Raw genomic sequence first — 27,974 nt, 5'->3', positions numbered from 1 at the left:
AAATGTATCCATGGTTACAGACATACCTTTACTTATAAAGCAGTGCAGTGCATTTGCATAAAATAATATAAGATTGTATAGTATGATGTTTTAAAAGATTCTCACTGAATATCTCTTGCATACATTTGCTAAATATCAGATTATGTTTTATTTTTTTGTTTATGCCTTTGTTTTACAGTGCATTTCAGCGTCTCTGTTAATACCTATGACATTTAACAACAATTCTATATTTTGGAATTGAAAATTCTAATGCAAACAAAATTAATATATATATATATATATTTACCAAATGTACCTATTTATTCCGTAGTTTCTTCTTTGAAACCTTCGTATTTCTGATAATAAAAGTTAATTTCATACACGTTGTGTCTATTCATTTACGTATTTACAAATAATTAAGTGCTGAAGACGTAATAAATAGCCCATGGAATTACCGTAAGGATTCTTTTATTCTCGCATCCTTACATCTAGTTGATTTCCTATGGAGATCGAGGCGAGCATGTCCTCTGACAGAATTTCCATACATGCCCGCTGACCAGGTATGGCCTGGCGAAACACCAGTGTCTAAAATGGATTTAGACATATTCGTAATAGTTGAATTCGATCCAGTACATCACGGATCGGGTGTTCACAAGACGAGATCTGGCTGACTGGTGTTGGAGCCCCTGATATTGCCCATTAACCCAGTTTATGCTAAGTATGGCAGGTATAAAGCCCGTAAACCTTATGTTTGTGGTAAGAGATTTCGACTTTTCAAATGGGCTATGCATAAGACTCCACTGGTGATTAGCAACTCGTTGAATTCAAAGCGATCGTAGCGCTAAGATGATCGTAACTCCCATACTTTAACATAGACTTACGATAGCCGTAAAGCGCTATTGATCGCTTTGGAGGAACGGGGCCCAAGTTCCAATGACTTAGACAATGGGGATTTTGTTCCTTCCTTTGGCACGTTTAAATGGCCTTTGTGATCGGTTGCATCAACACACCCCAGCAAATGTCTCAGTAGCGTAGCGGAACCAAGGCGACATACCTCGCATTTACCAAAATTAACTGGTTGAAGCGCACATAAAATTACTCTACGATTTACAATTGGGAGGGAGGAGTTTAGTTTTAATTTTAATACTTTCGGCAATATTCCAGCTATATGGCGGTGGCGGTCTGTAAATAATCGAGTCAAGTTATTGTGAGCTTAATCCAGTGATCAACAGCATGGGCATCGATCTACGCAATACGGATACGATGACATGTGTCAACGAAGGTCAGCGAGCTCTGACTTCAATCTCGATCCCTGTTGTCGCTTTTTCGACAAGCATAGGTTACTGGAAGATCAATTCTAACCCGATCTTCATGGGTCCGATTTACAATGGTTTCCATGTTTATTTGGCTACATTTCAGAAAAAATAGCATAGACTTGTTTGAGGCATGTTCATTCTGTGTTATTATTAATATAATAAATGCTTATCTTTCTAAATTATGTACATAAGGAGTGATAAAAACAGTCCTTGGATCAATATATAAGCGGGGAAAAGTATGGTATTTTATAATGAAGTGAACACAATCTCCATTTACAAAACATATCCAAGCCCCCGTCAATCATGGTTCCTCAAAGGGGCGATGGGTAGTCTAGTGGTTGGACGTTGGCTCTGTCACGCTGAAGATCCGGTTCGAATCCCCAGATGGGTACAATGAGGTGAAGCCCATTTCTGGTGTCCCCTGCCTTGATATTGTTGCTGAATATTGCTAAAAGCGGCGTAAAACCAAACTCAGTCAGTCAGTCAGTCCTCACAAGGGGTTATAGGTTATCTCCAAGTCTCTATATGTAAACAACATTTTTCTACATCTGAATTAAGCTTTCAGGTGATATAATGGACTAGATAGGTAACTCAACAGGTAGAACTGGTGCGGTTGGATAGCCTAGTGGTTAAAAGCGTCCGCTCGTCACGCTGAAAACCAGGGTTCGATTCCCCATATGGATATAATGAGTAGAAGCCCATTTCTGGTGTCCCCCGCCGTGATATTGCTAAAATAGTGTTAAGAGCGGCGTGAAACTAAACTCCCACCGCACTCACCGTTGTAGGTAGAACTGACCTCAAGCGTTTGTGATATAGAGGAGATGGGCTGCCAGTAGATCATATAAAGCTAGCCCTCAGACTGGACACGTCGAAACATTTCACAACATGATGATCCAACACTCAGGTATGCAGCTTATACCGACAGTCCTAATATGCACACCGTTCATGCCCATGATGAACAATGAAACTACAAATACAGGTATTTCCCGGACCAGTGAGTCATAATCATATTACAGAACAGGGTTTTTTACACACACCCGGACGCTATTTGTTATAGTTTATGGAATTACACCCTGACAGTGATGGAGAACGTTCACTTGCTATTGACACTACTCTTGGTAAGTAACTTGTGTTAAACTTCATACCTGGTAGGCTCAGTTCAATTGTTAAGGCTTTGCCAAATCAGTAATGGCGTACCCTTGTTATGGTATTACTTAAAATATCAATTAACATGCAAATGTTCTCCCACTCTATTATTACTGAGATCATCAATACAAGTTAGGGAAATGCCTGTTTACCTAAAATACATACATCGAGGAACAGTGTCAGGAAGGTAGTATTGGAATCACTGTTTCCAAACCGAAGATGATAGTGAGTGAGTTGGGTTTTACGCCGCTTTTAACAATATTCCAGCGATATCACAGCGGGGTACATCGTGAAATGGTTTCACATTGTACCGCGCATGTGAGGAATCGAAAACCGATTCCTCGGAGTGACGAGCAAACGCTTTAACCACACGAGGCTACTCCAGCCCGTCCCCGAAGCTGATAACAGGTGTCCCCATGTTATGTGGGATTCCTGTTCTACTGTAGGTATATATGTGTGCAGATTGGACATTGGGCATGTATTTCTGAATTATAAAGTATCCTTCCCTCTTTCGAGAGGCTATATGTATAACACGGACATTATTCCATAACCGTAAAATGTCCAGTTATAGTCCGTTTGACTTCATTTGAGACCGATTTAATTGCTCACTAACACAAAATCTAATAAATGCAACAAAATGAAATTTTGGTAGGTACAAGATGAACTCGATATTAGGTGTGTTGATTGTAATGTGGAATTGTTGTACCCTCTGTACCGCACACGCTTGTTGGACATTTGGCTGTTCTAACCAGCAAGTGGTCCTCCTCGTAAGAAAGTTAAGCGAAAAGTGACAACAAAAATAATGATCGTTTGTTAAACAACATTTTTATTCGGATGTCTCAAAATTACATGACAAATCATCAGGAGTTGGTCTATCGATTTCATGTGGACTGTAAGTCTGGCTTAATTGACTGGATGTAAGAGATCTCCAACAAGTATTTCCAACACATGGAAACATAAGTTCTTATCCTATGTCTAAATCCACTGTAAATGAAAAAAATAAATATAAAGAAAATATATTTTCAAGTAATCATAAGGCCTAATGCATAAATATTTATGTCCGTTTTCAGCTTTGAGACTGGACTATATCTTCGCTCCACTGGAGAACCACTGCGAATATGATGGCTCCGGCGACAACAACACTGGCTTCTGCATACATGGATAAAGGAAAGTTGGAACGGACCGAAATGTGACACCCAAAACAATATGTCCAAACTGTCAATGGGGTTACTGCAACGCGGCGAGGGTGTGCCCCAGAGGCTGCTATCCTGGTTTCTATGGTGACAAGTGCAACAAGTCATGTCATGCGCATTGTATAAATAAGTGTGACTTCAGGACCGGTATTTGCTTTGATGGTTGTAAGCAGGGCTGGTACGGACCATACTGCACTAGGACATGTGGAGGTGGCTGTGTTCAAAACTCCTGTCATCGGTGGCATGGCAACTGTCAGTGCCAGTCGGGATGGTATACAGAACGTTGTAGTCAGGAATGTTTTGGTTGTCTTGACAGAGCCCAGTGACCATCTTAAGGGCAGATGTAGAAGAGGATGTAAACTCTGGTTCGACTGGCATCACGTGTTCCACCAACATTTGCAGGAACTGTGTTAATGAGCACATGTCCGTCGGGGACTTCCGGTTCGAGGTGTCATGGCTGCGTTTCCGGTTACCGTGGTCAAACGTGTGAAGAAAATGTGCAGACAACTGCGCTGTCTGTTCACAATTCGGCAACATATGTAGTGAGTGTAAACAAGGGTCATTGTGTATCACAACTCCAACAACATTTGCTTCAAACACTGTCAGCACATCCGGTGACTTCAGCATCAACATCACAGTGACGTCAGAGGTTTGGACGTCAATTCCCAGTATTGGCCGTTCAACTGTGGTCCAACATTCAGCAACCAGGGTGGAAGACATGTGAGGTTCTAAATTTGTTGGGCAAGTTTATATCTACTAATTATACTAATTGTTAGTGATCCCTGGTATTTAAATGGCCAACAAAGAAAGTTTTCCGTTAAGGTTCCCATCAACCGAAATTCATATACACGCCCACTAGCGGAGAGCTGTTTCCGATTATTGAAAATGGGTGGGCGGTGCTTCAGCTGGTTTATTACGCTCATTAGTGTAACTCATTGTGAAACATTATGTACAGTTGTTCAGTGTTAAGGCGACCTAAATATTTTAGTTTCATGAAAACACAAACTAACAAATCGCTAGGTTAGCCAGTAACATATTACTTTAAAATTGCTTTAGATATATTTGTATGAGTTTCATTATTTGTCAAAAGAAAGTTATATCATAGGAGTCTCGCTGGACTTGTTTCCACGTAACTATTTACACCGCATGGAGATCTATCCTTGCTCTACTTTTATTCATTGTATTAAATTTGTCTTACTACAATATAAATAGAAATGTCTCGGGTGACATGTTATACATTAACATATTGCTCATTTCAGTCCCTTTCTTCCGGCATTAGAAGGATGAGTTTCATTTTCGCTTGTGTCCTCTTTGGCCTTTGCAGTGTGTGTGTCACTGCATGGTGTGCCCGGGAAACGTGGTGAGGAGTGAGGAGTGGGCGGGTGTGAGTGTGTGTACAAAGGTAAGGCCATTCAACAGAACATTTCTATACGTGACAACCGTCCATACGTGAAGATCCCGTTTAGAATTGGTCTTCTTACCTCCTTGTCGTAAGTGGCGACTAATGGGATCGGATGGTCTGGCTCACTGACTTGGTGGACACATGTCATCGTATCCCAGTTGTGTAGATCGATGCTCATGTTGGTGATCACAGGATTGCCTAGTCCTGACTCGATTATTTACAGACCGCCACCATATAGCTGGAATACTACCAAACCTACTAACGACAGTCGTTTTTCTGGACATTGTTAATCCACATCCCTCACTTCCGACCGATTATATCTGTCTCTACATACATTAATCAAGGGAACATTTACCCGTACGTACGTAACATGGTAATTCACGACATATTCATTCCGCAACCCTGTCTTCCGGCCGATTACATTCCTCTGTATAGATATCAATCAAAGGAACTTTTCTCCGTAATGTATGTATACCTTTTGGTTATTCCGGACATAGTTAATCCGCATACCCTGAATTCCAACCAATTACATTTGCGTCCATTATATTAATCAAAGCAACATTTCTACATGCGTAACTTTCATTACAAATACACTCAACCCACTCTGGCTTCTCATCACCTGCCTAACTGACATTCCTCACCACTGGCTTCCCACTAATTAATCCCCACCACCTTGGCTTCTGCCTAATTAACTTTACATTCACCAATTGCCATGGTAATCCCACTCATCTCATTCATGTTATCTTAGCTCATCATCATGTCACTGTAGCTCATCATGTAACTTTCTTTGATGCTTTGTTTCCCATCATTGTTATTGTTATCGCATTATCTTATCTTGTATATATACTGGTGTACCCCACCATTCCCCATATGCTTGAAAAACGGTATAAGAATCCATACCGAAACGTCGCCATTGTCAAAATATAGAAGTTGATCATCCATAAAGTCTTGTCACATCTAAAATACACGGACTACATCCGAGTTAATGGAATACTCTACATCTGTTTCCAGGAGACAAAGGAAACCAAAACAAGAACCGGTTTGGATACCTGAGCTCTCTCAGTGGATAGTGTACCCAGGCATTCTCAATCCGGTGTAACGCAGTTACAAGAGGCTGACCTTACTATGACGGCACCAGACTTGACAGTGCAGAAACCATGACGAGGGGCGATGCCATGACAGCCCAGTTGGTTATGAGAGCCCTCAGATATATTTCAGATAACAGTGACGTGGATCTGCAAATACTGAAATAGTTCCAGTTCCGGTCATGGAGGCAGCAACAGTCCTTGAAGAATCCTTCAGGACGCTGAAGAATGTCACTGATGTACTATCGTTTGTTTGTTGTTTAATGCAGCACTCAGCAATATTCCACCTGTTGGCAGCGGTCAGTAATAATGGGTCTGGACCATACAGTCCAGTGATCAACAACATGGAGCACCGATCTATTCAATTGGGATACGATACGTGTCAGCCAAGTCAGTGAGCCTCACCACCTGACCCCGTTAGTCGCCTCTTTCGACAAGCATGGATTACTGAAGACCATTTTAACTCGGAGAGAATCACTTATGCTGCGCTATCGATTAACATTGATTGTATCACCCCTGTTTCATTGTAGATAGTGCTATAATAGATTAGCATAGTTTTGAAAGGTGAAGTGATGTGTACTTTCCCATAAGTATCGTCGGCACTTTGGTGCGATGGAGATTATTTCATTTATTCCCTTAGGTACGTAAACTAAATATATCTCTAATAATGACATCACTGTCAAGGCAAATCGGTGAGTGAGGGATTTTAGCTTTACTCCGCTTTTAGCAATATAAGTATTGTATTGTACTGTACCGTATCTTTAGCGTCTTTGCTTTGATGCCACCAGGGATCGAACCATCAACAGACAGCTCTCTGGACAATTGTTCGATGCGCTATACCACAGAGACAGTCGTTGTAGATGTGAGTGGGTGTGTGTTTTTACACGCCATCTTTTCAATAATCATGCAATATCACAGAGGGGACACCTGAAAGGCTTCACACATTGTACCTATGAGGGGAATCGAACCCGGTCTTCGGTGTGACGAGCGAACACTATAACCACTAGGCTAACCCACCGCCTCTCAAGACAAATGAAAGAACCTCAGCTTGATTATGTTACCGCGGCCAGCAGCGCAGCCATCTGTAATTCACCGAGAATGGTCAGTTTGTTGCAGAAGCTTGTGGACGAGGATCTTGATACTGCAGATTCGAGTAATGTAATACGATACGGGTCTGCCTGACAATGAATATATAGTTATTTTTCGAAAATAAATACAACTCGACGTTGTAAATACTATGGATTGACATATGTTTAAAACAACCAGTAAAGTTTATTTTCTTTAAAACATATATTGTGATATATTAGTATTCTTCTTTATATGTTCTTGCAATCATATTAATATTCTGACATTCACACGTATGTTCATATATGGACATTAGGCATTTGTTTGTCCTTATAGTGAGGAGCTTTAGCCATATACGCCGCTTTTTACGTAGCAATATTCCAGCACTATCACGGCAGGGACACCAGAAATGGGCTTCACACATTGTACCCATGGGGAATCGAACCAGGGTCTTCGGCGTGACGAGGAACGCTTTAACCACTAGGGCCAATACCCCAACGCCCCTGTTTGTCCTTATAACCACCTTTCCTTGGAACAGATGTGAAATCGTAAAACAACAATGTTGAACAGTGTGAGGATGTTATTTTGGTATGTGTCCTCTGCTTATCAACCAGACGCAGACGTTCATCAAACTATGAAAGTTTCCTAGCAAAATGTGGGGTTTGACAAAATCACGAACTGTTTGATGCAACGTGGTGGACTGAAACCATAGATCAAACTGTATCAACACACAAGAACAGTAATATACACAAACGTACATATATAGGGTAAGACATATAAGTAATCCTTCGTGTCGTCGTACCAGGACGAAATGAATCGTTCACAGTATCAACCACTGGTTTGCTAATCACAGCTTCGATTTCTTTTGGGGAGTACAGTCCACTTCCGGTCGTATGAATCAGCGTCCCCATCCTTAAAGATTCGTACCAAGCTACGACATGTCGTAATCCCCTATAGTTTGTATTGTCCTTCGAATGTCGTTGCGATACGAACGGATTCGCGACCCGGTCCTTACATAGAATTAACAATCAAACTCGCATCTGACAGCAAAGCTTAGAGGATGAATGCCTGTACAGTCGATGAAATACTGTTTCTTCTGTGAAGTCTGCTGTCACAGCTACGTCTTTATGACCCAATCAAACATTTTTCATGCTTTTAAACAGCCGATGGGCCAATGGTGAGATGCAGAGATTTTGTTAGTAAACATCGGAGCTGGGACCTGCTTCTCACCGTGATGCCCAACTGACCTTGCAACTCTGGAGTTCACTTCCACCAGATTTGTCAGGGGAAGATCGTGACTGTCCGCATTCCCGACTAGCACTTCACAGGGTCTTGATATACCAACCACCCGTTGATCTGCCCCTGTAGCTTGCATACCCATGAGGTGTGTAATAACCGATGAGGAAGTCGGCACTGTCTATGACGACCTGAACGCTTTCCAGCCTCAGCCATCTCCGTTGGCAGTTTGAACCCCTGCATACGAGTCCTTCCCATGTCGGCTTGGACAAAGAATATCTTAGGGTTTGCCTGCAAGTGATGCATTCTCTGATGTAAACTCCAGAAGTAATCTCAGATAAAGGAATAGAAACCCATCGGTGCCGTATAGCATGTCGTTGTTCCTGTGAGTCAGCAAGCAGCAAATGAAGGCATCATGTTCCGAGAAATCGGTGTGTGTTGGAAAATCACAAATTGAGCTCTTGCGTGATCTTGAAGTTAAATCTGTTTCTATCATCACCATAAATCCCAGACTGGTAAATGTAGCATGCAGTTTTTCCATGTCAATCTCTTGACCCTGACCTTGCTCGAACCTTGGGATAGAGAAGTTCTTGTTGAGGATGAGGCATATCCCACGGCCACTACCTGGCTCACGGGGTATTCTGTACCTGGCTTCACGGGGCATTCTGTAAACATTAACAGCCTGAGGGAGGAACCGATGGAAATTAGTTTGAGTGAAGATTCGGACAGCTAATAAATACATACACAAGATCCTCAATAAGAATAATTCTTTTTTGTTATAATCCGATATCAAAGTAACTCGTATCTAAAAGATAGACATTTTGAATGTATTTTTGAATTTAGTAAAATTAGAAATGTATTCAGTTGCTATACATTTTATTACCCATATTATGTTCATTCATAGTTCCACATGACTTGTGGGACGGATAGATTGCGGGTTTTGATTAAACACAGGGAACTCTGGGCCCTCATTCTCGAAACGTTCGTAGCTCCTAAGAATTTTTAACTTTGATCGTAGCCAATGTGTTAAGAATGGGCTTAAGAAGTTCGTAGGGCTACGAACGTTTCGAGAATAGTTGGGGCCCAAAGTCCCCCAAGTCTCAGAGGATCGTAATCCATAAGACGATCGTAACTCCTTTGCTTTAACATAGACTTATGACAGTCGTGGCACTTAAGGTGATCGTAACTCCCATACTTTAACATTGACTTACGACAGTCGTAGTGCTAAGGTGATTGTAACTCCCATACTTTAACATAGACTTACGACAGTCGTAGTGCTAAGGTGATCGTAACTCCCATACTTTAACATAGACTTACGACAGTCGTAGCGCTAAGGTGATCGAAACTCCCATGCATTAGCATAGACTTACGACAGTCGTAGCGCTATAATGATCGCTTTGGTGGAACGAGGTCCAGCGATGTCAACTCCCATTTTGTTGTTCCCCAAGAGTCAAACGTCTAGGACCCCAATGTGTTCTTGTGCACCAACTGTCTTAAAACACCATTTACTCAGAGTATCATTTATACTGACCAAAACAGAACGATTTGCTTACCCTTGTCTTTGACGTATCCACTCTTTGAGAGTTTCTAAATACATGCATCATCCCGCATATCAACTTCAGTTACGATGGATCTTCTGATGATGGATAACTGGATCATCCCCAACATGGGGATAGCCAGTCCACAACATCGGAATCATCCACAACCTCCCGCTCCTTCTCCCTTAGGCTCTTTGACAAGAGCATATCTTAACGACGTTGTTTGGTTTTCTTTGAACTGGTTGTAATAGTTTGATATTTATTTTTGCAGAGCTTCAATGACGTCTTCAGACTTAACGCCATTTTTACGAGTTTCTGCCCATTTGCAGTTGTTTGAGAGCCCTCGGCACAGGTCGGCATGTAGTGAAAGCTGGATTACTCCCTCCTTAGAAGAGGCTTTGCAAGTCGATGCACCTAAACATTAGGAAAATAGGCATTAGTGAGGGAGCTGATTTATAGCCGCCATAATAGTATTTTCATTTCTGGATGAATGAATATAGCGCAACAGATCTCAGAGATCAAACCATCATTCATTCTGAGAACACAACCTCCATTACATTATTACAATCCCCTGAATTTTGCCTATCATCAAACAATAAAATATATTAATACTTTCTGTTTGACCTTCCGTTTTTTATAATTTGTCAAAATCAGTCGTATGAATAAGAGTCTCTTTTACTGTCGAGCGCTTTTGCATATGAGGTGGTTTGGTGGCGAGGCGATTGTGTAGCAAGTAATCCTCAAGTGGGCTGAGCTAAAATTATGATCTTCATACTTGCAGTTTATTTCGTTTCTCCAGACAAACAAACTCAAAGTCAGGCACATTAAACAACTCGATCTGGCCCCGATTTATTGAAACAACTAAAGTCTGAGTTAAAGTTAAAGTTTTTGCTCTAATTTCAGAAAAAGCAGGAAAATGCAGTTCCCAGAATAAACTGAAATCAATATTTCATTCAAACATAGTTGACAATTTAAGTAGATAAGTTACTTGAGTTTCTTTTTCAGCTTTTTGGCTTTAGAAATGCAGCTGTTTCAAATGGTCTAACTCAGTTTGAAATTTGAGAATGTTTGTTTCGAAAAATCAGGTCCTGGGCCCCGTTTCACAAAGCTATAGTAGTATGGTAGCAGCACATTTCCGAGGTGACGTAACGTGACTCAACCTCGAAAATATGCTGCCACGACGATAGGTCTCGTGACGTCACGATCTACAAACGAAGGCAGTGACGTCACTTGATGGTGACGCAACCGCGAAAATATACTGCCACACTGACGTCACGACCTACAACGACGGTATTGACGTCACGTGGTCATTGAACCGTCACAAATAGGGGAATGGTCATCTAGTACGTGTGCGTGCATGCACGTGTGTGTGTGTGTGTGTGCGCGCGCATGTGACACCTACTGATGACGTCACACAAACAAAAATGGAGACCATAAGAATGCGTCCGTCAAGCTAAATTCTCAATTGCTCTCAGACGCGGTTTTACCTCATAAATGCAACTATGTCGTTGCCAATAATATTTGAGTTTTTGAAGGAGGCTAGGAATCTGTGCTGTCTATGTAAAGCTTTCCTACAATACTAGACCGCAAGAAATACCTAGACACTCTTAATCACACGACCGCTCCGTCTGAGTAAAGCTCTCTACAATACAAGACGGTAAGACGGTGACATTCTACATGAAACAAAATGTGAGGTAGAAAACGGTAAAGCAGCAAGAGTGGTATGAGGTTACGTTCTACCTCGTATCATAAACCCGAAAGCGGGAACAAATAATAATTTTGAAGGAGGTCTGTAAATGTCGTGCTGCCAACGTAAAGCTCTCTACAATACTAGGAAGCAAAACAAATGTAACAAGACACTCAAAAATAACACACCCTCCAGTTTATGTAAAGCTCGCTACAATACAACACGGGAAGGCGGTTATATTCTACCAAATACAACAAAGAAGATATTGAGTCGGGCAGTCTATGTAAAGCTCTCTACAATACTAGACCGCGCGAGCACCGTATCCTTCATTGTTTAAACCACACCAAAATATACCAACGAGGTAGACAACGTCAACACTTTTATATAAAACACAACAGAGGCTAGTAAAAACAAAATTTCACAAATTTTATTCGTACATATGCACAGCTACATTTCTACTCACAAAACAGTTGGGAGACCATATTTCCCGTCCACCGACAAGGTGTCTTCGTTTCCAGTGTGCGATGATGGCGATACTTCTCCCATCTTATTGAAGAAAAGTTTACATCTTTCTCCATCACTCTGCTCATTATGCGAATCGGGAACGTAGTAGCAGGACATCGTTGTACGGAGCACTCAAAATATACAACCTCGCTCTCGGGCAGACGGCTTCAACTAGCTACTGCGTGTCGGTGTGCGTGATACTCTCGTCACCATCTGCGGTTACGTCCGAAAAGAAAGGGAAGGGGGCGTGACCTAAGGGCGCCTCGTCCTGTCATTGGACGGTAAGGGGTCATGACAGTATGGTTTGTGAGTGGTCAAGTGCGTGGGCATATACACCCCAATGGTCCCGAAGCGTAATTGGGCGTGTCCTCGTTGTAGTCATAGCCGTCACAATACACGCTCGGTACGCTCAGTAGGAAGACGAAAATCGCCTCTATTATCTTACACACCATATGTCCACGGCTTATCGTATATTGCTGCTATTAGGTCTAACCATCCCTTATTACACAATTGTTGCGTGTCAACGCCATCGCCTCTACACCCCTACGTACGTTGTCAATAGGTTTAATTGCTCTAATCGTCCTCTAATACACAGCCGTGAGTGTCGATGCCGTCGTCTCGCCAGTTTTCCCCAATAACTCGCGTATTGTCACGAAAATTACCTCTACTACCATATACACCATTTCTCTCTATCGATGTCTTCCATGGTGTGCGTTGGGCGCTATAATCCTTTCAACTGCTGGCGTAAGGTGTGGTCTAACCAGCCCTTATTAAACAATCATTTCGACAACCGTGTGTGTCGACGCCGTCGTCGCTACACCTTTTCCTTCTCATAGACTTGCCTATTGTCTGGAAACTAGCCTCTACGTACATCGTTAAGTGGCTTAACTGCTCTAATCGTCCCTCAATACACAGTCGTGTGTGTCGACGCCGTCGTCTCACCAGTTTTCCCAAATAAATTCACATCGCGAAAATTACATCTACTATCTTATACAACATTTCTCTTCTAGAACATCCCGAGGATGCTTGAAAAGAGCTATCTTGTCACGAGATAGCAGAGAGTGAAGTTTAATGTAGGCATTATACACAACTATAATCATACACAGGCGTTATCGCCGTGGGTACCTAGCTGCGTAAGTGCTAAAAGCCGCACATAACACCTCTTTGTATGGTTGGCTAGTAAAATCGGTTTGGTTCGATACGGCGGCGTGGGAAACAGTGTAAACATTCCTACAGCTTTGTCACTAAGCTAATTTTTCCCTCGTCAAAAACCCTTGCTCTTGAAGTTCTTGAGTATACTCTTCTTGGTATTATCATACCATCTGAAAACCATGGAATCGTTTGCAAGCGTATTACTTTTACTGAGAGTAGGGAAATTAATGTGGTTCAGGGACTGTGAGACAGACTACTGAAATGCCTAACTATATCATCGTTAGAAATACCTCGAGATCGTTAGCTGCCGAAATATAAACAATGGTGACCGCAAGCTACCGACGACAGGCTTTGTACACGAACTCTTTTGTAGGAATAATGCAAACGACTGTATTTTGTCACAAAATCGTGAAATTCGGGCCATATTCGTGTGTAATCTATACCGTACGAGGCGTACATGTGTAATCTACCCGATTCGCTTTTTCTGTCCGTGTTGCAAATAAACAGTATAGGATATTCCAATCTCTTCACCCCACTACAGTCTATTTTATTACCACACACCTCTACCAAAGTATCTCTGCTACTTATACCGCCATAGTTGTTTTTAAGAACAGGCTCATTACGTCCAAACTGTATGGATAGCTGTTGACAGCATGGTTTGAGAGTGATATGCACCCATGGTCCTGAAAGGTAATTGGACGTGTCCTCATTCTAGCCATAGCTGTCACAATGTACGCTAGTACGCGCAGTTGAAAGACGAAAATCACCTCTATTATCTTACACACCATATGTCCACGGCTTATCATATATTGTTGCTACTAGATCTAACCATCCCTTATTACACAATCGTTTCGACCACCGTGTGTGTCGACGCCGTCGCCTCTACACCTTTTCCTTCGCATAGACTTGTCTATTGTCTCGAAAATAACCCCTACGTACATCGTTAATTGGTTTAACTGCTCTAATCGTCTCTAATACACAGTCGTGCATGTCGTCGCCATTGTCTCATCAGTTTTCCCAAATAAACTTGCGTAATATCGCGAAAACTACATCCCCCATCTTACACGCCATTTCTCTCTGGCAGTGTCTTCCATTGTGTGCATTGACGATATAAACCTTTCAATTACGGTCGTAAACCAAACAGCCTTCTCTCTCTCTCTCTCCCGCTCGCTTATCACAAAATGGCGCACAACTGTTCTGCCGTGTCCGACCGGTAGTTCGCTAGACAGTCGCTCTCCATTTTAAAAGGCACGAGCGACTACCCCAGTTTGCTTCCAGCTGTATAAGAACCTTTTCCTCACCTTGCTCCATTCACCATTACCTATAGCGTAGTACGGTCATGTCTCTACAGTCAAACGACCATATGTGTAAGAACGACGACGTGTTCCAAATCAGCACCGCACCACCACCAACAACGACGACCACAACGATGCAGACCACCCGAGCACGACCAACAAAAGGCAGCAGCACCACCGACCACAACCACGAAAAACTACTCACGGCGACAGCAACGACGACAGACCAGACATCCACGAACCGGCCGCCGAAGAAGCCGACCACGTCAACCACACGCCAAAAGAGAAAAAACTCGACGACGACGCAACGACGAAGAACAAGAAGAAGCAGAAGAAGAAAAACCCTACAGCATTACCGTCACCTATGCGCGACACCGAGGACGGCGCACATTACCCGAGGGAAGGAGAAACCAACGTCTAGATAGACATCTAGTTGTAGAAGCTCGTGGCCGAGTTGATAGGCAGTACAGCAGGCTCCGATACTAGCGCCTGAACAAGCGCACGCCCCCCTTCTCGGCGTGTGTATATGATGATTATAACAACGATGATGATAATAAAAAAAATTAAAAAATAAACGAACGGATCATGTGTTCCATTGAAAATGTATATTCTGTTATTTCTGTTGTTATTCTCGCAACCCCCGGCAGGGTATATCGGGGTCTGGATTGGGAAAGGGGGTCATGGTTGTCACATCTTTTTAGAACTACCCCGTCATACTTTTAGATCAGTTAGTCGTACATTGTGAATGACGATGGATACTTTTAGGAATAGCGTGTCGTAATTTTGGAACAGTATGTCATACCCTTGGCGTGATTATACGTTCTACCCATACTTTTTAGTAGTAAAATCTATGGAACGGGTCCACGACTAATGACACGATTTTGGAAGGGGTCTGTCATACTTTTGGAACAGTGTGTGTAATTATTAGAACAACGCATCATACTTTTGAAACGATGCGTCATACATTTGGAGCAGTTAGTCGTACATTGGGAAGGACGTGTGACACTTTTAGAATAGTGTGTCGTATTTTTTTGGGGAACAGTGTGTCATGCCTTTGGGTGTGGTTATACATTCTCCATACATTTTTCAGTAGTAAAATCTACGGACGCTAGAAAACCAAAACAGTAATACGTGTTTTAACAAAGACGTCACGGTAACGCTTTGATAAGATTATTTATACGCGCAATGTTAGCTGTTAATTTACGCCATTCCTCTGTGGAGATAGATATGCCTAAAATTGTCTCTTTGCCAGCTATAAATTGCCTGATTTTCAACGCATACACGTGCACGCAACACAAATACGGCATAAGCGTATTCCCTCCTCTTCTCGTACACTCTTACCCCCTTTATATACTGTCGTGTTGAGAGAGAGAGAAGCCCATAGTGTTGTCACCACCTCCCGAGTAAACATGGACGACTATCGCGCTGACGGGCAGAAACTTCTAGTCGACAGAATTAATTTCCAATTCCCCAAGATATTCAGACTCTTAATCGGAGGTCCTAGCGGTGCGGGTAAAACCACTTTCGTGAAGCAGATGCTAGAAAACGATATAGATGGTCCGTCGCCTTTACTACAAAAATTACCAGACGTTAAAGTATGGGTCTACAGTGAAACGCAACCCGTATACGACGCTATAAAAGCCAGCTGCGTCAGGGGAGGTATCGACATTCATTTCGCGCAGAAGATAAGTGACGACGAAGAAGGCTACTTTGACGCTTCCAAGTATAACTGGCTAGTCGTCGACGACGCGGCAGGCGATTTGACAAAGGAGGACGAGCAAGTGTTACTTAGATGGTTCGTTAAGAGATCGCATCACAGACAGACCAGTATACTATACTTACAACAGAATATTTTGCGCGAACACCGTTCCATAGAACGATCAGTTTACTAGTAAATTGTACGCACATTGTTGTGTGCAAGAATTCCCGGATAGAAGCCAGATAGACGCATTTAGCTAGACAAATATTTCCGGGTCAGTCGGGCTTTATAAGAGAGGCTTACGCCCAAGCTACGTCACAACCGCACACTTACATACTGCTAGATTTAACACTGAATACGCCCGACGAGTTTAGAGTTCGTGGAAACCAGTTTAACAGAGAACATGGAGAAATAGACGTATACCGACCTAAGCAAAAGTGAATAGAATGGATTGCCATAACGCTCAGAGTTGCGTTTCAGGGAATGAAATGCTGAGCAGACGACGGTCGTCGGGGGAAGCTATGACTCGGACCACGACGGAGGAAGACCAAGATAGCAATAGTAGCAGCAGCACCTATGACGACGACTATTCTTCGACGTCATACGACGACTACAGCGATGACTCCAGTACTAGTATAGACGATACAATGACGTCTACCACCACGAGTTCTTCTTCTTCGTTTGGGGACAGCGACGCATTGCTACATTGTCGGGACACATTATGAGATGTATTATGATGTATCGAGGGGTTTTGATTCACGGGTTGGCCTCTTAAGAAAATTATAGGAGGCTAGGGAACGAAAGGGTTTTGTCAAACCTACCCCTGCTCAGGTAATGGTTTGGTTAAAGAGACAGCCCGCTTACAGTCTACATAGGCCTCGCCCCGCCAAGCGCTTTCCTAGAACACCCTATTCCGCTACCATATGTAGAAAGGACCAGTTGTGGCAGGCTGATTTGTCGGACGTGTCGAGTATTAGCAAAGTCAACGATGGTTACAAATTTATATTATGCGTTATAGACGTGTTCAGTAGATACGCGTTTGCCGAACCGCTCAAGGATAAAAAAGGCTAAAACGGTGACCGACGGTTTCAAAAGAATTCTGAACCGTGCTAAGCCTCGTATTTTCCATAGCTTAATGACTGATAAAGGTAGTGAATTTGTCAACAGTTGTTTTAAGCATCATATTAGGAACGTTCTGGGGAAATGTTTTTATACTAGTCAGAACGATGACGTGACATGTTCCATCGTGGAAAGATTTCAGAGAACTCTAAAGACCCGGATATGGAGATACTTCAACACGGTGTCGCAACCTCGGTATGTCGGGGTATTAGTTAAAATATTGAAAGCCTACAATAACGCATACCACACTTCCATAGGACGTAAGCCTAGCGACGTGATAACTATTCTCGACGTGATAGCGGTATGGAACCACACACGCAGGCAGCAAACGCGCGTCAAAGATTCCCTCATAAAACGTTAAATTCCCCAAAACGTGAGAAATACTTATTGCCGCAAACACCAGTCAGAATTTTGACGAATACAGGGAATTTTGTTAAAGGTTACGAGGCCAATTGGACCAGGGAAATATTTTACGTGGTCAACAAAGTTAGATATAGAAACCGACTGTCTATAAAATACGCACTACAATAGAAACATTTTACGGGATGAGTTACAAGTTGTGTCTGAGCCGGAGGCGTACTGAAGTAGAAAAGGTGTTAAAGAGAAGGGTCAATAAGACTAACGGGTAAAAGAGAAATACTGGTTCGATGGAAGGGATACCCGAGCAAAGAATTCGACCAATGGCTACCAGAAAGTCACATGGTAGGGATTCCTCTAAAAGGGGTTGACGTGCATGAGGAAGCTACCACTACACACCATCCTGCTATGCGTGCTGATCGTATGCTACCTGTCGCTGAAAGGTACCACATCGTCCGATCTAGCCGAGGATATAAAGAAGGTTGAAGAACCGTTGTTTGAATTACTGAAAGTATCGCTGAACACGCGCTTGGTTCATACCCCTCCCGGTCTTTTAAGAAGTCCTAACAGCAACAACCCTCGTCTGTCACCAAACGTCAGCGTATGGGAAAACAGCACCGCACATTATGAATAACGATACGAAAGCGACAGATTTTTACATTACCCTACCAAGCGATGCCAGTCCAAAAACTCGACCGGATAATGTACAGCACACTTACACCGTAGATTTACCATACCCCCTGAAGGTAAACAGAAAGGATAATTGGAGAGTTGGAGTTAGTACTGTGCAGATACCCGTGACATGGCACAATTTACCCGTTCCTCATAACGCTTTCAGCGCGTATATGACTGTCCCTGTCCGTGAGAGAGTGTATAAGAAGGGTGTGGTGACAAAGGGGCAGATAATGCTGCTGCAAAGGAATTATACGGTTGCGAGACTCTTAGATACCATGAATATCTCCATCAACGCGCGGTTGCAAGCGTGGCATGAAGAATATCATAAACATAGTAATGCAGCGGGTGGGGTGGAAATCGATATAGAATTGATAACGCCTAAAGAGACTAGTAAATATTTGTACTCCCGAGACGATTTAGTCTACATGGCCTCAGGCTTTGTGGAAAGCGATTTCGAGGGGGTCGATCCTGAACACTGACTGACTGAGTTTAGTTTTACGCCGCTTTTAGCAATATTCCAGCAATATCACGGCGGGGAACACCAGAAATGGGCTTAACACATTGTGCCCACGTGGGGAATCGAACCCGGGCCTTCGGCATGACGAGCCAACGCTTTAACCACTAGGCTACCCCACCGCCCCCGATGCTGAAGAGGTAGGGCATGTTTTAGGAAAGTGTGGTCCTAGATTCGACAAGTGTCCTTTCTTGGCTTCCATGTTGGGTTTCACAACCGTAGTGCCCGAGGCAGGGGGCGACACCCGTGTATGCGTACTCGACCCCAGAACGACTCCCGTAGCCGATATGTGTTCTAATTTCTCCAAAGAACAACTTTTCCACAATATGTACGTCTATGCCGACATTATAGACGACCAGATAGTTGGCCACGCAATGGCGCCTCTGTTGACATTGATACCCGTCAAAAGGAAAATGTTGAAAGATGTAGTATACGTGAGCGAAAAGAACCCTCTTCAATATCTGTCTTTAAAATTTGACGAAATACGTTCTGTGACTATTCTTATAAGAGACGATCGCGGACGACCCGTATCATTTGCCAGCGGTCGGTCGGTGGTGATACTCCATTTTAAAAGCGAGGGATAAACGTGTAAGACGTCTGTAAGGGATGTACGGGAATCACATACCGGTGTACGTGGGCAGGCATTATGGTCAAGGTGGTGCTGGACTCGGGAATGTTTTAGGCGCTATAGGTAGAATAGCGATGCCCCTGCTAAAGTCAACGGGTAAAATACTATTGAGGGAGGGAGCCAAGGCTGCTGCGGGTGTTGTGGGCGACCTGGTGACGGGTAGTTCAAACGCGTCAGAAAGTCTAAAACGACGTAGACTCCCGAGCAGAAAGAAGCGTAGTAGAAAGTCTGAGAGGCGTTTGGTATTTTAGTAGAGATATAGCATCCATCACGATGTCGAGGGATATGGAACACGCGCAATGCGGTAAAAGCGAACTGGATTTATTTTCATTACCGGGCATGGTTTCCACGATGACGGATTCTCACTGGACCAAATATAGTCCCATTACAGGCCTCGGGCAGTTGGACGGCACCATAAGGTTTGATATCAATAACCCTATAAACAGCTGCGTAGACTTGGCCGAATGTTACCTGAGAATTGTATGCGAATTTAAGACGACGGATGGTCGTGCTACAGTCGCTGACAATGTGATGAGCGCTCATGGGTGACTAGACGGTGACTAGACGTAGGGACGTGTGCGCCCCCATGACAAATACTCTACATTGTCTATTTCGGGAGGTAAGAGTAATAGTGGGCTCTAATCAACTAGAATTAACAGACAGTTTGGGTACATACCCGTACAGAGCGTACATAGAAATACTACTAAGCTGCGATAAATCGCAAATAGACAACAATTTGGTAGCACAGAATTTCAGTAAAGATAAGGCAGGGTGTTTTAATAACTTTTCTCTAGGCAATGAAGATTCCAACCCCGCATTCGCGAAACGACGGCAAAAATGTGTGCCCAGCAGACCCTTAGAACTCGTTGGAAAATTACACTCTGATTTGTTCATGCAGCATAGATACCTCATAGACGGGGTACCTTTAAAAATCGTGTTGATACGTAGCCCAAATAACTTCTATATGTTACACTCCACTACGGACGAGTCCGGTACTCGCATACCCGGTTATGCTTGCCATATACTCTCAGCCGAATTTCATGTCAGACAAGTAAACGTAGCACCAGCTATTAGAGATAGCCATATTAGAGGTTTGACGCGTGGAAGTACCGTGAAATATCCCATAGCCCAGGTGAAAACTACGGCACACGATATTCCCCAAGGCCTGAGAGAATATAATTCCGAACATTTAATAAACATTCCTAAGAGAATAGTACTCAGTCTCGTTGACAACGAATCCTTTGCGGGGGTTTCGAACAAAAATCCTTTTAATTTCCAACCTTTTGGATTGACGGAAATAGCCGTTAAAGTAAACAGTCAGGAGGTAGGCAAAAGATGTCATACCGTCAATTTCGAACCCGACTCTACACGGATGTGTCAGACATACCTAGAGCTGTTTAGAAATACAGGGGGGCTGGGGAGAAATTCCACGCACACAGTGACTCTCAAAGAGTGTTTAGATGGCACTACTTTGTTTGTGTTCAATTTAACGCACGATTTGGGTGCTGACATGTCACACGTGTATCAGAAGAGCTCTGGTAAGGTCGGCATAGAATTGAAATTTTCGCAGCCAACGCCCCAAGCTCTGACGTTAGTGTGTTATAGAGAGCTGGACAGCGTAATAGAATTGGACCATTTTAGAAATGCCGCTATACACTGACGTAGACGAGGGACGAGTTACATAGCCTTCTAAAATGCTGTACGGACGAGATTTGGAATAGTTTGGACGTAATGAGCCTTTTCTTAAAAACAACTATAAGTAACAGAGATACTTTGGAAGAGGTGTGTTGTAATAAAATAGTCGGGATGAAGAGACTGAAATATCCTATACTGCTTATTTGCAACACGGACAGAAAAAGCGAACCGGGAAGTCACTGGCTCGCTTTAAGCATAGAGGCACCCGGTAGATTACACATGCACGACTCGTACGGTATAGATTACACGCGAATATGGCCCGAATTTCACGATTTTGTGACAAAATACGGTCGTTTGCATTATTCCTACAACAGAGTTCGTGTACAAAGTCTGTCGTCAGTAGCTTGCGGTCACCATTGTTTATATTTCGGCAGCTGGCGATTTCGAGGTATTTCTAACGACGATATAGTTAGGCATTTCATTAAAAGTAATACACTTGCAAACGATTGCATGGTTTTCAGATGGTATGATAATGCCAAGAAGAGTATACTCAAGAACTTTAAGAGCTATGGATTTTGACGAGGGAAAAATTAGGTTATTGATAGAGCTGTAGGAATGTTCTCAATTTTTTTTCCCACGCCCCCATCTCGTCGCAAAACCGGTCTTACTAGGCAACCATACAAAGAGGTGTTAAGCGCGGCTTTTAGCGCTTATGCTGTTAGGTACCCACGGCGATAACGTCTGTGTTTGATGTAATAGGTATAATTATGTCCAGGAAACGGGATTTGACCCCTTACCGTCCAATGGCAGGACGAGGCGCCCTTAGGTCACGCCACCTATTCTTTTTGCACGTAACCGCTGATGGTGACGAGAGTATCACGCACACCGACACGCAGTAGCTAGTTGGAAGCCGCCTGCCCGAGAGCGAGGTTGTATATTTTGAGTGCTCCGTACAACGATGTCCTGCTGCTACGTTCCCGATTCGTATAATGACCAGAGCGATGGAGAAAGATGTAAACTTTTCTTCAATAAGAAGGGAGAAGTATCGCCATCAATGGACTCTTGAAACGAAGACACCTTGTCGGTGGAAGGGAAATATGGTATCCAACGTTTCAGCGATGATAATGTGGTAACGGATTCAAAATTACCGTTTCACAACAGGGAGAGTAGAGGAGAAACGGTGAAAGACAGTTGCGGGTACACGCGGAGACACATGGGGGAACCCAGGAAGCTACTGACGGATTTAAGCCAGAATAACTGTCACGAAACAATGATCAGCGGCTACGCCAGGATGGTTTCTTTCCAGGACTGGCCTGAACAAATGGTTCAAAAGGGAAGACAGCTAGCCCGGAGAGAATTCTTTTATACGGGCGTGGCGGACAAGTTCGTGTGTGCATGGTGTGGTTTAAGACTATGCAAATGGTGTGCAGAAGACGATATAGACTTTGAACACAACAGGTTCAACCCTTCGAGCGCATTTCTCAAAATCACGTGCCCCGTCAGGTTTGATACTGACATGAGAACTGTGTTGTAAACTGAGTTGATTTGTGAGTAGATATGTAGTTGTGCATATTTACGAATAAATTTGTGAAATGTTGTTTTTACTAGTCTCTGTTGTGTTGACGTTAAAAGTGTTGACGTTGTCTACCTCGTGGGTATATTTTGGGGTGGTTTAAACAACGAAGGATACGGTGCTCGCGCGGTCTAGTATTGTAGAGAGCTTTACATAGACTGCCCGACTCAATATCTTCTTTGTTGTATTTGGTAGAATATAACCGCCTTCCCGTGTTGTATTGTAGCGAGCTTTACATAAACTGGAGGGTGTGTTATTTTTGAGTGTCTTGTTACATTTGTTTTGCTGCGTAGTATTGTAGAGAGCTTTACATTGGCAGTACGACATTTACAGACCTCCTTCAAAATTATTATTCGTTCCCGCATTGGGTTTACGATACGAGGTAAAGAACGTAACACTCCGTACTACTCTTGCTGTTTTGCCGTTTTCTACCTCACATTTTGTTTCATGTAGAATATCACCGTCTTACCGTCTTGTATTGTAGAGAGCTTTACACAGACGGGGTGGTCGTGTGATTAAGAGTGTCTAGGTATTTCTTGCGGTCTAGTATTGTAGAGAGCTTTACATAGACAGCACAGATTCCCTAGCCTCCTTCAAAAAACTCAAATATTATTGGCACGCTAATGGTGCATTTATGAGGTAAAAACGCGTCTGAGAGCAATTGAGAATTTAGCTTGACGGACGGATTCTTATGGTCTCCATTTTTGTTTGTGTGACGTCATTAGTAGGTGTAACATGCGCGCACACACACACGCGCGTACATGCACGCACACGTACTAGATGACCATTCCCCTATTTGTGACGGTTCAATGACCACGTGACGTCAATACCGTCGTTGTAGGTCGTGACGTCAGTGTGGCAGTATATTTTCGAGGTTGCGTCATCATTAAGTGACGTCACTACCTTCGTTTGTAGGTCGTGACGTCACGAGACCTATCGTCGTGACGTTATACGAGTATGACGTCAGTGTGGCAGCATATTTTCGAGGTTGCGTCACGTTACGTCACCTCGGAAATGTGCTGCTACCATACTACTGCTATGATAGTGATACGAATGTCGAAAGTGTATGCTACAGTATAGGAGGTACGGTTGCTACGAGAAAAGTTACGAGATCTTAGGTTTACGAGAGCTTTGTGAAACGGGGCCCAGGTCTCTGAACGTCTCTCCCACTGTGGTGTTATCTGCAGCCTCACATGCACAACGGATAAGAGGTGCTTAATATCAAGGAAGAAAAATGTCTCTTAAGATGTTTTCCCGGCAGCTCCATCAAGCAAAATGCTTCAGCAATGTTGGCAGAAAAATATTCGGCTAGTTTGTGAGGAAGCTGAAATCAGCTGAAAGTCATTACTTGTAGGAACGTCAGACTCCCGATGATAATATCGTTGTGGATGAGCCGACCTTGTACCAGAGCATGTTGAGATAGCGATCCTCCTGAAGAATTCCTCCTGTCTTAGATTTTGTACTGACGTGGTGTCTAATTTGGTTGTATGCGTCCCGAAACTTTATGTAATACTAACTAAATCCACATCGAACATGCTGGTGTCATGAAACAAAATGAGAAAAAACCCTCAAAATTAAAACTCGCTTTGCCGATCCATCGGCGAACAGTGGCCCATGGGCAGAATGTTTAGTTTCGCTCAGAATCCATGTATTTTGAGCAAAGGTAAATATTTTCGCCCAATTTTGTTTGTCAAGATACTTTTAAACATACTTTCATTCATTTACAACCTCCAAAACATTAAAAATGAACATGTATTTTGAGGAAAAGTAAATATTTAAAAGACAAATTGTTTTTCGCGAGATTTTTGAATAGCACTCTATTAAAAATTCATTAATTAGTCGAATTAAGTCAAAATGATTTATTATTTTTGTCGTGTTGTAATTGTTAAGTATTAACTGTAAAAGCTGCTTTATGGCGTAAGCTCATTAATAAGGATTCCTAGTATTTTACATACGACTGATTATTAACACTATGATAATAATGTAACAGAGGTAGGGTATACCCTGTAACTTTACTCCGAAGTTAAATATAAATCTATACTTACCTGTACATTACTTCTTACACTGCACGATAAGCACTGTTTTTCTTCATAGCTCTCTTCTATTTCGGACAATTTTTCTACCAATATAGTAAACAAGTGTGGATGATCTATCTCAAGTGCTGGAAGGAAGGTCTCATTGAATTCATCTGGAGATAATTTGTGACATATAATATCCACAAATTCGATATTCCTCGCACGACTAGATGTCTTTTCTCGAATGCTCCTGTCGTCAGAGTCCGACATTATGTGTTTTCCAAGTAGAATGTCAAGGAGCTGAGTTCCTAAAAGATCCAATTTGCCCACAAGGTCATATAAACATTGCTTCAGCAGTTGTCCATGGATATCGCCTCTTCCTGCAACTGAGAATTGGTTTCATCTTCAAACATAAGTGAAACACAAACTTTAGAGCTTGCAAAACATCTTAATACCTGAATAATCAAATTTATGATAAGTTATAGGACCGGATGAGCGGTATTGTGGTAAATGTCACACCTACGAGGGATGACTGAATCACCCTGAGCCATTTGGGTGTAGCAGTTAGCAGTTCGGAAGTAACTAGCACTCAATGTTCTAACGCTAAAATGTAGCGAATGGAGGCCGACAAATACTCATTGTACTTTCAAGCGCATCAAGAGTATATTGGTATCCATGATGTTATTCATCAATCATGACCCTTTTCCAAATGGCCAATGTTTCTTTACAGGTTCGTTTACACGCAGCGTTTTGGCAACGATTAAAAACGTCATGACACAACGTTAGTATAACGCTATTTTATAACGTTATGTCACAACGTTGTTACAACGTTAGTATTCACTCATTCTCAATGTAAGCGCACAATTGCAAATACGTTTTTCGAAAAAATCGAAAGTTGGAATAAGAGGTTGTAAGTTGCATGGTGCAAAGGTCACGTATTTGTATACATGTACAACGATTATGAATTTTTAAGATCTAATTCAAACGTACACTGTAATTTCTTGCTATCATGGTCCGAAAATTGTAATTTATGATTTTATTCAAATATATTATACCTGTCGTTTAAACAATTAAATGTGTAAACTTTTCGAATTGTATTCGAATAAAATTCACTGTCCTAAACATCGCCCGTAGTATAATATCTAATAAGGACGATAGTAGGTTTGATTGTATATTACGCTATGAATATTTTTTTTTACGTTATAAAAAACATTTATGTTCTTGGAAGAAACATTTGGTCTTACACGCCACTATCTTTTAGCATAGACTACACCTAAGTAACTTCCCGCCGGTAACACTCTTTGTCGGTAACGGCAAATTGCAAATGTAACGTTTACACAGCTTTAAAGATTTCCTCAAATTTCCAGGTTCATATTAGGCTATACCATCATTCATCACATGAACATCGTATCGTACTATCGTATTGTCAAGTGCGCTAACTCACTTATGTATGTAACAACCTATATTTGGCAAGTTAACCCCCTTATATAATGTATATAGCTGATCATGTATAGACAATAATTGTATAACGTAAAATACATAAAGTAAAATACAATGACGATGTTCGCTGGTAGCCAACCGATATCTTTGTCATGACTTGGCAGAATTGTCCATTTGGTGGCATCCTTAGCACCTAACCAACCCATAGTATGATTTGACGCGTGTTATTTTCTTCATTTTGCCAGAAAAGGTCATGACGTAAAATACATCCTTAACCATACGGTTATATATAAATAGAAAGTTGTTAAACTTAAGTATATAAAGACGCCATATGATATGAAGCGTTATATTTTTCTGTTATTCCACAAATAAAAACACTAACTATGCGCTAATACAGATGTTCACTGCAAGTTCGAGCTGAATTTCAGCTGAATTTTAGTCCATAACGTAGAATACATGAAAACAGCGACAGAGAACATTTCATTTTTTAAAGAAATTTAGGAAAACGCTCAACAGTTGTCTAAATTGATTTTGTGCTTCCACAACTCAGGATGTCATCTCACTAACGTAGTCGATATACCATCTCCTGTTGGCGACATTCCTATTTTCACAAGTTCCTTCTTAGCTGGGTCATTGCTCACAAATATGGATTGCAAAGTATGCCACTAACGATCATTATTATGTTCCATCTTGGACTTTAAATTAAATCAATCATATATTGTAACGTTTTAATCAAGCATTCACCGGGAAATGTATTGTATATGGCGACGACGTGAGTTTTTAGGAATTGAGCACTTATACTGAAAATGACTGATTACGTCATTTTATAACGTTATGTCACAACGTAATAACAACGTTGCACATTTACGTTGGGAAAACGTTATGCTTTGGGTTCCTCACAATGTTAAAACAACGTTTCTTATAACTTGGTGTCACGATAGAGTTTTCTGTAAAACGTTTCACTTTGAGATTCTTTCTTCACTATTCAGCTACAGGTTCAGAAAACACACGACCAAAACAACGTGCAAATTGACGGATAAACACTGAAGTGAACTTCTGCTTTGTTTCTTGCGTACTGTTCACTACTGGGGAAAAGTGTTCGACCATTAACGTTAATAGAACGTAAAGACAACGTAAAATACGTTGGTATCAAATAACTTAAACCTTGCGGCGACGTAAAAATGACGTATCACAACGTCAGGCCACAACGTTGTGACAACGTCAATGGAAGTCCACAGAATAACGTTGTAACAACGAAAGCATAACGTTGTGGCAACGTTGTGACAACGCGATAAATTGTCAGCTGCGTAGCCCTAAATTAATGACCATGCTCTAATGGCTGCAATCGCCTCAATAAATAACCATGTAGCCTATTTCTCTCAGCAGAAATGTTTAAGGTTCGTCATCTGTTATCGGAATTTACGTAGGAACATCTAATATCTAACAAGGGCTCTGTTCCACAAGCTGACAAACTGTTGGCTCTTATTTCTGGGAATCCCAAGGAAACTGGAATGCGTCAAGCAGGATAGGGGTTATTGAAAGAAAACAGCGTATTACCTAACCCACGCACATTAACTAACGTAGGTTGGACGCTTGAAGGACAATCCCTCTCACCCCGGGACAATCGCTCTCACCCCGGGACAATCGCTCTCACCACCACTCACCCCCACCCACCCCCCTCCGCCCGGGACAATCGCTCTCACCCCGGGACAATCGGTCTC

General features: G+C 42.3%; 1 protein-coding gene across 2 annotated transcripts in view; it reads right to left on the bottom strand.

Annotated features, from left to right (window-relative positions):
• Positions 1 to 10,301: 10,301 nt before the first annotated feature.
• LOC124288479 overlaps positions 10,302 to 27,974 on the bottom strand; it is a 31,656-nt gene continuing 13,983 nt past the window's right edge. For both annotated transcript variants that reach the window (XM_046725000.1, XM_046724999.1), the window contains exons 3-4: positions 24,844 to 25,199; positions 10,302 to 10,374 (exon numbers count right to left, since the gene is read on the bottom strand). In XM_046725000.1, the coding sequence (XP_046580956.1) occupies positions 10,336 to 10,374; positions 24,844 to 25,199 (395 nt within the window). In that variant the 3' untranslated portion in view covers positions 10,302 to 10,335. The remainder of the gene's footprint in view (positions 10,375 to 24,843; positions 25,200 to 27,974) is intronic.

The sequence above is a fragment of the Haliotis rubra genome, unplaced genomic scaffold (assembly GCF_003918875.1).
Source record: "Haliotis rubra isolate DU_JTF1 unplaced genomic scaffold, ASM391887v1 Scf419, whole genome shotgun sequence".
Classification (NCBI taxonomy): Eukaryota; Metazoa; Mollusca; class Gastropoda; order Lepetellida; family Haliotidae; genus Haliotis; species Haliotis rubra.
Note: the sequence above shows the minus strand (reverse complement) of the source record. Positions and strands in the feature narration are given on the sequence as shown.